Genomic DNA, 15,661 nt, shown 5'->3' with positions numbered 1-15,661 from the left:
TTTTGAGACAAAGTCTTGCTCTGTTGCCCAGACTAGAGTACAGTGGCACGATCTCGGCTCACCACAAGCTCTGCCTCCCGGGTTCAAGGGATTCTCCTGCCTCAGCTTCCTGAGTAGCTGGGATTACAGGCACATGCCACCACACCCGGCTAATTATTTTTTTATTTTTAGTAGAGATGGGGTTTCACCCTGTTAGGCTGGTCTTGAACTCCTGACCTTGTGATCCGCCCGCCTTGGCCTCCCAAAGTGCTGGGATTACAGGTGGGAGCCACCATACTGGGTGAGCCATTGTTTTGAAACAGAATGAGTAAGGGAAAGTTTGGACACTAAATGGTGAGAAATCTACCCTCCCTCACTTCCTCACTGGGCTCCAAGAGAAAAGCCCTAAATGCTGATGGCAGTTGGAGCACCCTTTGAATCACAAGCTCAGCCCTCATTGCTGCTAATCAGTTTCACTGTTAGGTATAAACAGATAGCCATGGATAGCCAGATGTGTGATCTCCCACATGGGACAGCAAACTGAAACAATGGGAATGGAAGAAAACATTGTGACACTTATTGGGGGGAAAGTGATGTAGACTTGAATAAATAAATCCCTTAGAACAAAAAGATAAACAGTTGGAAGATAGAGAAAAAGAAAATATAATAGTATCTGTACTAGAAAGCAACCATCTAAATAAGGGTGTTTTAGAATGGGAAGTTGGCACTGGTGTTAGTGGTATGGTGTGATAAGCATAGCCACCTTCCAGAATGGGAAATCATATCAGAAAAACTGCATTTCCACTAACTACAGAGCATAATGTCTGGAAAGAGAGCCACTCCAAGACATAGCATCATGACATATTTTAACACAAGGGAATAAAAGATTTTTTTCAGAATGGAAAAAGCAGATTATGTACGTGCAAAAGATGAGGAATTCGAATGGTAGAAACACTTGAATGGTAGATGAAAATGGAAAGATATTTTTAAATTTTTGAGAAAAGAATTTCCAACCTGGAAGTCTTTGTAACAGTTAAGCTAGCAATAGACTTGAGAGGGAAATAAAGATGTTTTAATCATTGTAGAACTTTACATTTGTCATGTTTTGTGTACCCTTCATTAAGATGCTGTTGCGGGCTGTGCTCCCTCAATACGGGACAGTCCAAAAAAAGAGGAAAATCCTTTCTGAGATCTAGGAGGTCTAACACAAGGCCCAACTAACAAACCAGTACAAATACTCCTCCAAGTGTGGAAAAAGGCAATCAAATGGTGATAAATAAATGTCAACTATGCACACGTTAACATACATGAACAGGAAATTATGCAAATGAAATTGGGGCAATTTTTAATTGAGATAAAATTGTTTAATATGAAAGGATAGGCCGGGCGCAGTGGCTCACGCCTATAATCCCAGCACTTTGGGAGGCTGAGGCTGGTAGATCACAAGGTCAAGAGATCGAGACCATATTGGCCAGCATGGTGAAACCCTGTCTCTACTAAAAATACAAAAAAATTAGCTGGGCATGGTGACACACGCTTGTAGTCCCAGCTACTGGGGAGGCTGAGGCAGGAGAATTGCTTGAACCCAGGAGGCAGAGGTTGCGGTGGGCAGAGGTTGCGGTGAGCCGAGATCGGGCCATTGCACTCCAGCCTGGGTAACGAGCAAAACTCCGTCTCAAAAAAAAAAAGGATAAGAAATAGTGATTTGCTTTATGGTTTACCTTTGATCACTGAATACTGATCCAAATTATTATGGGCAAAATGGTGAAGCCATTCCCCGAGCTGAAGAATACAAAGAAGGGGCCGGGGTGGGTAGCATTCTGTTCTGGAAATGTATACATTGAAGTGCCTGGAGGTCATCAAATGCAGAGACTCAGGGGTATACAGATCTGGTACTTAAAAGAGATCTCAATAGTCCATTGTTCCTTCATTTGTAAAAAGAGGAAAGAGTCTCTACTTCGTTAAATCATTTGTGGTTGGTACTATACAATGCATCACTTTAAAAAATAAGCCTGGGTATTTCTCTGGATTTGAAAACTTATAGGCTGGGCTCAGTGGCTCACACCTTTAATCCCACCAATTTGGGAGGCTGAGGCAGGCAGATGGCTTGAGGTCAGGGAGTTTGAGACCAGCCCAGCCAACATGGGGAAACCCTGTCTCTACTAAAAATACAAAAATTAGCTGGATGTTTTGGCACGTGCCTGTAATCCCAGCTACTTGGGAGGCTACTTGAACCTGGGAGGCAAAGGTTACAGTGAGCCGAGACTGTGCCACTGCACTCAAGCCTGGGCAAGAGTGAAACTCCGTCTCAAAAGTAAATAAATAAACAAACTGTTATAATTCCGGATTTATTAGAAGGATTACTTTAAGGTCATCTATATTGTCCATATTTTATAATCTTATATGTAATCTTTTTCAGCTTCAAACGGAGACTTTCTACTCGTTCCTCAATTTTGAATGCGAAGAATCGGAGATTGAGTAGTCAGTTTGAAAGTTCAGTTTATAAAGGTGATGACGATGATGAAGATGTCATCATTTTGGAAGAAAACAGTACCCCCAAACCTGCAGTAGATCATGATGTTGACATGAAATCAGAACAGAGTCACATTGAGCAAAGTGGTGTTCAGATCGAGCTTGTGGGTGACAGTGAACCTTGTGGCCAGACTGGTTCAACAAGCACCTCATCATCCCGGTGTGACCAGGGAAATACTGCAGCTACCCAGACTGAAGTACCAAGTTTAGTTGTTAAAAAGGAAGAAACTATTGAAGATGAGATAGATGTAAGAAATGATACAGTGATTCTGCCCTCCTGTGTAGAAGCTGAAGCAAAGATACACGAAACCCAGGACACCATCGATAAATCTGCAGATGATGCAGGCTGCCAATTACAAGAACTGAGAAACCAGCTACTACTTGTCACCCAGGAAAAAGAGAATTATAAAAGACAGTGTCATATGTTTACTGATCAAATCAAAGTGTTACAACAGAGGATACTAGAAATGAATGACAAATGTGTGAAGAAAGAAACGTGCCATCAGTCCACTGAAACTGATGCTGTATTTTTACTTGAAAGTATTAATGGCAAATCCGAAAGTCCAGACCATGTGGTATCTCAGTATCAGCAAGCTTTGGAAGAAATAGAAAGGCTGAAAAAACAATGTAGTGCTTTGCAGCATGTAAAGGCTGAATGCAGTCAGTGTTCCAATAGTGAGAGTAAAAGTGAAATGGATGAGATGGCCGTGCAGCTTGACGATGTGTTTAGACAACTGGACAAATGCAGTATTGAGAGGGACCAGTATAAAAGTGAGGTGAGTTACATCATTCCACATGTAGTTGTGGAATCCAGGGCCATTTAAACCTTAAGAAGCTGCCAGTTGGCTGGGCGCGGTGGCTCACTCCTGTAATACCAGCACTTTGGGAGGCCAAGGCAGGTGGATTACTTGAGGTCAGGAGTTTGAGACCAGCCTGGCCGTTGTGGTGAAACCCTGTTTCTACTAAAAATACAAAAATTAGCTGGGTGTAGTGGTGGGCATCTATAGTCCCAGCCACTTGGGAGGCTGAGGCAGAAGACTTGCTTGAACTTGGGAGGTGGAGGCTGCAGTGAGCCGAGATCACACCACTGCACTCCTACCAGAGCGACAGAGCAAGACTGTCACCAAACAAACAAAAAGCTGCCAATCTTTGGAATACTGTCACTTAAACATAATTCTGTTTTTGTCGAGTGTCTGTTATTCTACTGGTACTCAACTGAGGAGTGGGTCTCCTGGGGGCATATGGAAATGTATAGGGGCATTTTTGGATCTTTCAGTGTCTTGAGATGTTGAGATGTGCATTCCTGAAGAATGACGGGGGTAGCCAGGTATGGTAAATGTCCTGCTGAGAATGGTAAATGTCCTGTTGAGAATGCCAATATTAACGTCACACTTTGAGATAGAGTCTCGCTCTGTCTCACCCAGGCTGGAGTGCTGTGGTGTGATCTCAGCTCACTGCAGTGTCTACCTCCTGAGTTCAAGCAATTCTCCTGCCTCAGCCTCCTGAGTAGGTGAGATTACAGCACATGCTACCATACCTGACTAATTCTTGTATTTTAAGTAGAGAGAGGGTTTCATCATGTTGGCCAGGCTGGTCTCGAACCCCTGACTCTCAAGTGCTCCACCCGCCTCAGCCTCCGAAAGTGTTGGGATTACAGGCGTGAGCCACCATGCTTGGCCTTAGTTGCTTAGTTCTGACTATCAGAACTAAGTCATCTGGCTAAAGGGTACCTGGGAAGTATAGTCTTTATTCATGGGTTCTTTCACTGAGAAAGAAGGAGAAAAATGATAAATACCAGGAGACAAATAATAAACACCAGTGGCCTTCTCATGTGCCCCTGCTTCAAATCCAGGTAGCTCCTTTTAATCTGTTTTACACATTTTTGTGTGTGTGGCCGATTTTTCCACTAAAAAGAGATTGGGAACCATAGTTTGGTGCTGTGCTGTCTCTTCCTTGGGAATATTGCCGTTCATGCAAGCACTAATCTTGATGTCTTGGCTTAGGAGCTGAAAGACAAAGTGCAGATGCTCCTCAGCTTATGATGCTGTTAGTCCTGAAAAACCTATGGTAGGTAGGAAATAGCATTAGGTCCAAAATGTTTAATTACAGCTAACCTCCCAAAATCGTAGCCTATTCTGCCTTTAAAGTGCTTAGAACACTTGTATTAGCCTACATTTGGGCAAAATTATCTAACACACAAAGTCTGGTTTATCATAACATATTTGAGTATTTCGTGTAATGTATTGAATCTGTGCTGAAAGTGAAAAACGGAATGGTTGTATTGGTATTGAAAGTTCAGTTTCCACAGAATGCATGTCACTTTTGCATCATCATAAAGCTGGAAAATCATAAAGTCAGAAAATCGTAAAGTCAAACCATCGTAAGTCAGGGACCACTTGTTTATAAAAACCATAAATTCACTATTGTAATTTAATTATAAGCTGATAAGCATGCAAAAATTGAAAGCCACTGTGACATTAACATAATTTAGGCATTAGTATCTTGGTCTTTGATTTTCTAGGTACTACTTATATATATATATATGTTTTTTTTGTTTTGTTTTGTTTTGTTTTGTTTTCCTTTCCCCTGAGACGGGGTCTTTCTCTGTCGCCCAGGCTGAAATGCTGTGGCACAATCTCGGCTCACTGCAACCTCTGCCTCCTGGATTCAAGCAGTTCTTCTGCCTCAGCCTCCCGAGTAGCTGGGATTGCAGGCATGCACCACAATACCCAGCTACTTCTTGTATTTTTAGTATGAATGCGGTTTCACCGTGTTGGCTAGGCTGGTTTGGAACTCCTGACCTCAGGATCCGCCTGCCTCGGCTTCCCAAAGCTTTGGGATTACAGGCGTGAGCCACCGCACCCGGCCCACTTTTTTTTTTTTTTTTTTTTTTAATCATGTGGTAATATGTTGTGTTCTCTCAGTGTAAAAAGATGTGGAAGTGAAGCTGTAAACAAATGAAGCCTTACTTATAGAAAACTATTTGTTTTTCTTTGTGTATTTGTTTTTTGATAGTTGATAATTTTATCAAGCAGGTTCTCTATATTTCTTGGCTTAAAATTTTACTTTGCCATTAGTATATTTAAGTTTTACAGTTATCAAATTCATTTATATTTTTTGTTAGGTTGAATTACTGGAAATGGAAAAATCCCAAATGCGTTCACAGTGTGAAGAACTCAAAACTGAAGTTGAACAGTTAAAATCTACAAATCAACAAACAGCAACAGATGTTTCAACATCAAGTAACATTGAGGAGTCCGTAAATTATATGGATGGGGAAAGGTAATATTAAATGAGACATTTTTGTGGTTATGGTTAGGATACTAATTATTTAACTGCTAGCATCCATCAAATAGATACTGTTCTATCAAAAGAAATTATTGATTGTCTGCTGTGACCCTGGTGTTATGATAGATACAAAAGAAGTGACGCTTCATTATTCTTCCTTTCCGGTTCCTGACAGTTTCGGTTCTGTTTAAGTGGAATAGGAATTTAGAAGGAATAAAGCATTTGATTGGTCAGAGTGGTTTTGAATATTTTTTGGAGGAAAGTAAAAATGGGCAAGATATTGCAGAATGGTGGAATTTGGCCATGAGTAGAAGATACGAGACTGTTAAACTCACTCTTTCAACCTGATTGGTTTTTCTTTTACTGTCATACTTGGCACCATTTCTGTATGGCTTGCTGCCCTTATTTCACTATATGCACTCTATAATCTTAACTTTTAGGAAATAACAAAATTATTAAAAATTGTCGTAGTATAGCTGATATTAGGAAGAAGTCCTATTAAAACAAGTAGAGGCCAGGCATGGTGGCTCATGCCTGTAATCCCTGTACTTTGTTAGGCTGAGGTGGGTGGATCACCTGAGGTCAGGAGTTTGAGACTAACCTGGCCAACATGATAAAACCCTGTCTGTACTAAAAATACAAAAAATTAGCCGGGCATGGTGGCGTGGGCACCTATAATCCCAGCTACTCAGGAAACCTGAGGCAGGAGAATCACTTGAGCCTGGGAGGCGGAGGTTGCAGTGAACTGAGATCATACCACTGTACTACAGCATAAAAAAAAAAAAAAGAAAAAAAACAGGGTGGGCACGGTGGCCTACACCTACAATCCCAGCACTTTGGGAGGCTGAGGTGAGTGGATCACCTGAGGTCAGGAGTTAAAGACCAGCCTGGCCAACATGGTGAAAACCTGTCTCTACTAAAAGTACAAAAATTAGCCAGGTGTGGTGGCAGGCATCTGTAGTCTCAGCTACTCTGGAGGCTGAGGCAGGATAATCGCTTGAACCTGGGAGGTGGCGGTTGCAGTGAGCTGTGATGGCACCACTGCATTCCAGCCTGGGCAACAGAACAAGACTCCATCTCAAAACCAGGTGCGGTGGCTCATCCCTGTAATCCCAGCACTTTGGGAGACCGAGGCAGATGGATCACTTGAGGTCAGGAGCTTGAAACCAGTCTGACCAACATGGTGAAACCTCGTCTCTACTAAAAATACAAAATTAGCTTGTATGGTCGTGCACACCTGTAATCCCAGCTACTTGGGAGGCTGAGGCAGGAGAATCGCTTGAACTCAGGAGAAGGAGGTTGCCGTGTGCCAAGATGGTGCCACCATACTCCAGCCTTGGCAACAAGAGGAAAACTCCGTCTGAAACAAACAAAAAACAGCTGGCATGGGAATAATTAAAGTATTATCAAAGATCTAATGGAATCTTACCATAAAAGCTCACAAAACGAACATGTTCAAAATTACATTCCCTGCATTGTCAGCCTAAGGAAGAACATCTTGATCCCTTTATAGATTTCCACACTAGAAAAGTCAGTATGTAATTTAATATGGACTTATGATATTGTAGTGGGGTGGGGAACAAGAACAATATAACACTCATTTTAGTGTTTGACATAATATTTTTTTTTTTTTTTTTTTGGGACGGAGTTTCGCTCTTGTTACCCAGGCTGGAGTGCAATGGCGCGATCTCGGCTCACCACAACCTCCGCCTCCTGGGTTCAGGCAATTCTGCTGCCTCAGCCTCCTGAGTAGCTGGGATTACAGGCACGCACCACCATGCCCAGCTAATTTTTTGCATTTTTAGTAGAGACGGGGTTTCACCGTGCTGACCAGGATGGTCTTGATCTCTTGACCTTGTGATCCACCCGCGTCGGCGTCCCAAAGTGCTGGGATTACAGGCTTGAGCCACCGCGCCCGGCCTTGATGTAATATTTGAAGCAAAAGCTGCCTTATAGTTTAGGTGTTTATTGATTAAATGCTTTTGGGCATTTTATTTTTTGAGATGGAGTTTCACCCTTGTTGCCCAGGCTGGAGTACAATGGTGCGATCTCAGCTCAGTACAACCTCTGCCTCCCAGGTTCAAGTGATTCTCCTGGCTCAGCTTCCCGAATAGCTGGGATTACGGGCATGCACCACCACACTCAGTTAATTTTTGGTGTTTTTGGTAGAGACGGTGTTTCTCCATGTTGGTCAGGCTGCTTTTGAACTCCTAACCTCAGGTGATCCACTGGCCTTGGCCTCCCAAATTGCGGGGATTACAGGTGTGAGCCACTGTGCCTGGCCAACTTTTGGGCATATTTTTTAAAAAGTCTAGAATGTTGATATTCATAAACTTGGAAGGCATGGTAATTATCTTAATCTAGGGTTTCCCAGTGTTTTCAGCAAACCATTGTTCTCTGTAAATGCATGGTAACTTGAGCATGTAATAGGATCAGATAAGTCCTACAATTAAAATTTTTTTTTTTTTTTTTTTTTTGAGACAGCCTTGCTCTGTTGCCCAGGCTGGATTGCAGTGGCACAATGTTGGCTCACTGCCACCTCCGCCTCCCAGGTTCAGGTGATTCTCCTGCCTCAGCCTCCCCAGTAGCTAGGACTACAGGCATGCACCACCACGCTCAGCTACTTTTTGTATTTCTAGGTAGAGATAGGGTTTCACCATGTTGACCAGGCTGGCCTTGAACTCCTGACCTCAGATGATCCCCCTGCCCCGGCCTCCCAAAGTGCTAGGATTTACAGGCGTGAGCCACTGCGCCTGACCTAAAGAAAGCCTCTTTAACATTGTTTAAAACATTTTGCAAGCTTATTTGACCACAGAACCTTTTATTACTGCTTATACAACTATGGATATCTTATAGAACGTGTTTTAGATAATTCTGGCTAGGCATAGTCATTCATACCTGTAATCCCAGCACTCTGAGGTGGGCAGAATGCTTGAGCCCAGGAGTCTGAGACCAGCCTGGGCAATATAGTGAAACCCTGTTGCTACAAATAATAAAAAGTAAAAAAAAAAATTAGCCAGGTATGGTGGGGTGAGCCTGTGGTTCCTGCTACTCGGGAGGCTGAGGGGGGAGAATTGCATGAACCCTGACGTGCAGTGGTGCCATTGCAGCTCACTGCAACCTTGATCTCCTGGGCTCAGGTGATCCCCCCCACCTCAGCCTCCCAAGAAGCTGGCACTATAGGTGCCGCCACCAAGCCTGGCTAATATTTTGTATTTTTAGTAGAATCAGGGTTTCCCCATGTTGCCCAGGCTGGTCTCAAACTCCTGGGCTCCAGCGATCCTCCCTCCTCAGCTTCTCAGAGTACCAGGAATGGAGGCATGACCCAAGTACACATGACTAATAAAAATGAATTATTAAAGAAAATGAGTTCTCTAGGGGAAGTTTTGCTTTTCTTTTTGTTTAATTGTATATTATTCTAGAGAGATTTGATTTTGATATTTTACCTTGTAAGTGCTACATGAAGTAATGGGTAATGCTCATCTAATAAGTTACATATTTGTATTTGCAGCCTCAAACTCCGATCTCTTCGAGTTAATGTAGGACAGCTGCTGGCTATGATTGTGCCTGATCTTGATCTTCAGCAAGTGAATTACGATGTTGATGTAGTTGATGAGATTTTAGGACAAGTTGTTGAACAAATGAGTGAAATCAGTAGTACTTAAAGTATATATTATGTAAGATAAGAAAATATTTGCTCAATTCTTTTGGTTGTACAGCTTTCAAAATATAAATAATTTTGTTTTATAGATACGATAGGCAACAGACTGAAAACCATAATCTTATGACTGTATTCTATGCATTCAAGTGTGGTCACAAATATTGTGAACACATTATCATATGTTTTGAAATACCTGTGAATTGTTGGCATTGAGCAGCTGAAGCTAATTCATGACTCTGTTTTGAATGTAAATATTTGTAATTAAGCCTGCACATATTTTTTTATTGCCCTAGAGTACTTAAGTGTTTTTCACCAAGAGCTTTTCAGGCTGCCCCCAAGCTTTGTGCAATTTTTTCTGGTTCCCCAAAGTGTATTTTTCTCTAAGTCGAGGGCTGTGCCATAATACAAATGGAAATGTTACCTTTGATTTTCTTATAAAGGAGTTTAAATAGGATTTTTAAGTAATGTAGTCACACTCCTGATACGACTCTGATTCTAAGTGAATTGAGCATTAATGTTTCTTTTGTATAAATTCCTATCCTGAAATATTTTATTCATGAAAGTAAATGTAAGCAAAAACCATCTCCATTTTGCCAGGATTTTATTGTGCTGAGATTGCCAATCAGTTAAACACAAGGAGTTTTTATAGAACGAAGAAACAGTCTTTAACAGGAAAAAAGTATTGAAACATTAAATGACCACCAGGTTTACTTTGAAGCCCATTTCTGGCTGTTTAGTCAGCATGAAGTGGGCATGATAATTTTTTAATATTTCTTTTTGTGAAATTTCCTGTACAGCCTTTTGTAGGATTACTACAGGTTAATGTGAGTTGAGGAAGAGAGTCTTTCTTGAACAATACTGCATACGATTTATTATATTACAAACCTAAATGTTTTATATCCTGGAGTCAAGGAACAAATTTCCCTAGGATTATAGTATTACATGCCATAAAATACTATGCTTTTATTGTCCTATGTTTTGTGCAATTTTAAAGAGATGGCTTTCTATTAAGTATAAACTATGTATATATAATTAAGAACCATATTTTCCACAACTAAAATGTGCATTATTTTTTCCAAAGTTTTATCATTGCTATTTATTTTTACCTTTGTTTTTGGACATTCAATGCATTCTTTTTGTATGTATGCTTAATACATGTCTGTCATATACAATATTAAATTTTTACTGTATAGTAACTTCTAGAAAGAGCAAATAAATGAAGATTGTTTTTATTTGCCTGATAAAAGTAATTGAAAGTGTATTTTTGGTATGAAACTGGTTTTCTGTCATAATTGTAATTTCCCAAATTTAAAAATAATCTTGTAATAAAATATATGATGGCTAACTGTTCAGATACTACTTTTAAAGAATTAATATTAACTTCAAATTATTTTAAAACTGAAAATGTATTCAGTTAGAACCTCAAGTTGAGCTCATTTTAACTACATTAATTGCAAGTTATTTTTTGAAGACTATTTCCATTAAAACTGAGGCGGAGCTCCTCTTTCCTGAGAGTATGTGTATTCTGTTTACAAAAAGAAGCCTTTTCTCTGCCGGGCGTGGTGGCTCAAGCCTGTAATCCCAGGACTTTGGGAGGCTGAGGCTGGTGGATCACCTGAAGTCAGGAATTCGAGACCAGCATGGCCAACACAGTGAAACCCCATCTCTACTGAAAATACAAAATTAGCTGGACGTGGTGACGCATGCCTGTAATCCCAGCTACTCAGGAGGCTGAGGCAGGAGAATCACTTGAACCTGGGAGGTGAAGGTTGCAGTGAGCCGAGATCACGGCATTGCACTCTAGCCTGGGCAATAAGAGCAAAACTCTGTCTCAAAAAAAAAAAATACTTCCTATGGCTATCTGGCTTGATGGGAAAATTTATCATTGGATTAGTAAGATAAACTTGCTTGCTAAATTGATTCTTTGGAAGTACTCATTTTTTTGCCCTTTATGAAGATATTGAAGTATTGTCAAGATATGAGACTTTGAAAACTGTTGTTTAATAGAACAATGTGGACTTTGACGGTGTGTATATCTTTCTCTTTTGTTGTGTGTGGGGGACAGTATTGCTTCAACTAACATTTATTACTTTAAAACACCAAAGGGGGCCAGGCGCGGTGGCTCACTCCTGTAATCCCAGCACTTCTTGGGAGACTGAGGTGGGCCGATCAGGAGGTCAGGAGATAAAGACCATCCTGGCTAACACAGTGAAACCCCGTCTCTACTAAAACTACAAAAAATAAGTCAGGTGTGGTGGCACGCACCTGTAGTCCCAACTACTTGGGAGGCTGAGGCAGAATAATTGCTTGAACCCGGGAGGCAGAGATTGCAGTGAGCTGAGATAGTGGCACTACACTCCAGCCTGGGCAACAGAGCAAGACTGTCTCAAGAAAAAAAAAACACACACACAACACAAAAAGTATGAGGAAGTAAACCAAAACAGTCCACAGTGTCTTCAAACAGGACCTAGGGTGGCAAAATCAGAGAGCTGAGTGAGCACACAGCAGGAGGGGCATGGCATGTCCCTGTGTGCTTCCTTTGGGCCTCAAATTCCTAATGTGATAGATCCAGTTGATGCTGCTCGTGATCTCAGACGATTTTTGCTATTAGATAGACCTCTTACACTTGGGTCTTGTGTCATGGAGGAATCATTTAAGTTCTCATCTCTGGCTGCATATTAGAATCACTTGGAGAGGTTTTTAAAGTAAGGCTGTATCTCACGCTAATTTAGTCAGTGTCTTTGGGGGTTAGAGCCAGATAACAGTATTTTTTAGGCTTTACAGGTTAATTCCAGTGCACTATCAGAGCTGAGCACCATTGATCTGTCTTCTGTTGAGTATTTACAAATGTTGAACTCGAGTGGTTAATGAAACAAACTCAAACATTCATGTGCATGTATTTAAATTGCATATATGTGCATCTCAAAATTTACACAGTGGGATTATACCATATAATTGGTAACTAAACATTTCCATATCTCAAAAAGCTTAAGTAACATTTCATCATAGGAATATGCTCCTATTGCTTATTTCTTTTTGTTAGCATATACTGTGAAAATTAATACATACCACACATGCTTTTCTGATTATATCCAGAGTGTAAATTCTTAGCAGTGAATATTGAGAGGTCAAAGAATGTATGCCATGCACATTTTAATAAATGTTGCCATCCAGAAAAGGTTGCAGGAATTTATACTTATGACAAGCAATAAGAGTATTTTCCTCAAAATCTCTCAAACTTAATTTTGCTAATTTGATATGTGAAAACATGACAGCTAACGTCTCAGGTTGAACATATTTTAGTATGTTGGCCATTTTAATTTTCTATGTACTATACATGTTCTTTGCCTATTCTTTTCTACTGGGTTGTCTTATTGCTGTAAAGCTGAAAGCTTGTGTTAATTTAATTTGGCCACATACCAGCCAAAAACTACCCAGACACACACCCATTTATTCCTATTTCAGAAAATCTGCAGTAGGTTTTTTTTTTTTCTTTTAAGACAGGGTTTCATTCTGTTGCCCAGGCTAGAGTGCAATGTGTGTGATCACAGCTTACTGCAGCCTCAACCTCTGAGACCCAAATAATCCTCCTGCCTCAGCCTCCTGAGTAGCTGGCACTATAGGCATGCCCCACCGTGCCCAGCTAATTTTTCTATTTTTTGTAGATATGGGATCTCGCCATGTTGCCCAGGCTGGTCTCAAGCTCCTGGAGTTAAGCAGTCCACCCTTCTGGGCCTCCCAAAGTGTTGGGATTATAGCTGTGACCCACCGAGCCTGACTGGTTAAGTCTTATTTTGTGCAGTGTCTCAGAAATAGGGACTCAAGTGGTTTGAAAACCTCAATAGAATCCTGTCTTTGCATGTTAGTCTATTGAACGTTGGTCACAGCTCACAAAAGGAATGCTATTGATACCTGATTGTTGTAGAGGAAAATATATATGTAAATGTGTTGCTTTTTAGAATTGTTTCTTGATCGCAGAGTTAGCTTTTATATGCTGTCCTGTAGGGACAAAGTCAAGACCAAAGGAGACACAGTCTCAAGTCAAGCCATTTAAATATAGGTGAAATAATAAATGAGTGTGAGGCCATAGAGAATGAATTCGCCATGATAGAACGAGCGTGAGTTACAATTTAAGTCTATTTTCTACACACATTCTAATGGGTTGCGAATAAATGCAATTTCCTATCAAACACATAAAACAAGTGTAGCCTCAACATTCAATATTTTGGTAAAGAGTCAACAGGAAACCTTTTAGAGCCACAATTTGTTAGAGAGTCATCAGGACTCTATGTCTTGGTAACAAGATAAATTTAAGTTTGAATATAAAGGACTTTTACCCCAACCTGGCTAACAATATTTAGGTTATGTGGTCGATATGTGAACATCTAGAATTTGGCTGTATCTTTTTTTTTTTTTTTTTTTCTTTGAGGCAAGGTATCACTCTTGCCCAGGCTGGAGTGCAGTGGTATGATCACGGTTCACTGCAGCCTCAACCTCCCAGGCTCAAGTGATTCTCCCACCTTAACTCCCACAGGTAGCAGGTACTACAGGCACGTGCCACTGCACCCATTTAATTTTTGAATTTTTTGTAGAGACTGGTTTTGCTCTGTTGTCCAGGCTGCTCCAACTGCTGGCCTCAAGCAGTCTACCTGCCTCTGCCTTCCAAAGTGCTGGGATTACAGGCGTGAGCCACCACACCAAGCTGACTGTAACTTCATAACAAAATTTGTGTTTTATATTCACAAAGGAGACAAGTCTTCCTAATCTCCCACGGGGTTCCTGTTGGAAGTGAAGCCCTTGGTTTGTACTGTGATCTGAACCAAGGCTGAATTTTGAGTATATAACTTTTTTATTCTAGGCAGTTGTGCTTGTTTTGTGATTCCCTCGGAGATTGGAATCTCTCAAAATGTGATATTCGTGGAGGAGTTGGGATACCAGCAAACTTGTCCAACCTGCCTTGGCTGGTGGTTTTAAGTTTTTTTTTTCCCTAGGATCGGTTCAAGAACTTCTGGGTTCAAGGGATCTGGTCACCTTGGCCTCCCAAAGTGTTGGGATTACAGGCATGAGCCACTGCTTCCAGCCTTTAAAAAAATATTTTTTGAGACAGGATGTTGGTCTGTCACCCAGGCTGGAGTAGCAGTGGTATGATCACGGCTCCTGCAGCCTCAACCTCCCGGGCTTGGGTGATCCTTCCACCTCAGCCTCCTGAGTAGTCAGGACCGCAGGCACACACCACCATGTCGAACTAATTTTCGTATTTTTTGTAGAAACGGATTTTTCCCTTGTTGCCCAGGCTGGTCTCGAACTCCTAGGCTCCAGCAATGCACCCCCACCTTAGCCTCCTAAAGTGCTGGGATTACAGGAGTGATACCCTAACTTAAGGTTTTGTTGATTTTTTCTTTGTTTTCCTATATATACTCCAGGGTGTTTCAGAGGTAAGGTATTTCAATACATCTAATAAATTTCCCAGTCTAGACTTGGTGACAGCCATTTCTCCAAGGAGCTATGCTTTGATTTGTGGAAAATGCTATTTGAAGACCATAATCTAAGCACAGATACAGTCACTGTTTCTAGTTAGGGCATTTATTATTGTTATTATTATTTTTTTTTTTGAGACAAGGTCTTGCTCTGTTGCCGAGGCTGGAGTACAATGGTGCAATCACAGCTCACTACAGCCTCAAACTCCTGGGCCCAAGCACTCCTCCTTCCTCACTCTCTCAAGTACCTGGGAATCACAGGCACATGCACATGCCTGGCTGATATTTTTTTTTCCCTAGATGCAGGGTCTTGCTATGTAACCCAGGCTGGTCTTTAACTCCTGAGTTCAAGTGATTCTCCTGCTTCAGCCTGTCAAAGTGTTGGTATTACAGGCATAAGCCACTGTGTCTGGCCTAGTTTGGGCATTTCTAAGCCTTTTTAGTGGACTGAACTAAAAGAGACTATATAAATACAGTCTCAAACTCAAACTCCTGGGCTCAAGTGCTCCTCCTTCCTCAGCCTCCCAAGTACCTGGGACTATAGGCACATGCCACCATGCCTGGCTGATTTTTTTCCCCCTGGGTACAAGGTCTTGCTACATTGCTTAGGCTGGTCTTGAACTCCTGGGCTCAAGTGATACATAAATATAGTCTCTTTTGCTGAAAATCTGGGTTCCTAACCACATAATTATTCGCTCTTCCCAATGTATACATAATACATACG

At 41.2% G+C, this 15,661-nt stretch overlaps 1 protein-coding gene across 2 annotated transcripts in view; it reads left to right on the top strand.

Moving 5' to 3' along the window:
* The window catches only part of MORC3 (MORC family CW-type zinc finger 3), a 50,612-nt gene extending 39,800 nt beyond the window's left edge, over nucleotides 1-10,812 (top strand). The window contains exons 15-17 of one of the 2 annotated variants that reach the window (XM_032276928.1): nucleotides 2,399-3,287; nucleotides 5,636-5,793; nucleotides 9,311-10,812. In XM_032276928.1, coding sequence (XP_032132819.1) covers nucleotides 2,399-3,287; nucleotides 5,636-5,793; nucleotides 9,311-9,464 — 1,201 coding nt within the window. In that variant the 3' untranslated portion in view covers nucleotides 9,465-10,812. The remainder of the gene's footprint in view (nucleotides 1-2,398; nucleotides 3,288-5,635; nucleotides 5,794-9,310) is intronic. The other variant, XM_032276930.1, reaches the window with a different exon arrangement.
* Nucleotides 10,813-15,661: the final 4,849 nt, after the last annotated feature.

The sequence above is a fragment of the Sapajus apella genome, unplaced genomic scaffold (assembly GCF_009761245.1).
Source record: "Sapajus apella isolate SASKATOON/1434 unplaced genomic scaffold, GSC_monkey_1.0 scaffold8, whole genome shotgun sequence".
Taxonomy (NCBI): Eukaryota; Metazoa; Chordata; class Mammalia; order Primates; family Cebidae; genus Sapajus; species Sapajus apella.
This window is presented reverse-complemented; position numbering and strand designations above follow the sequence as displayed.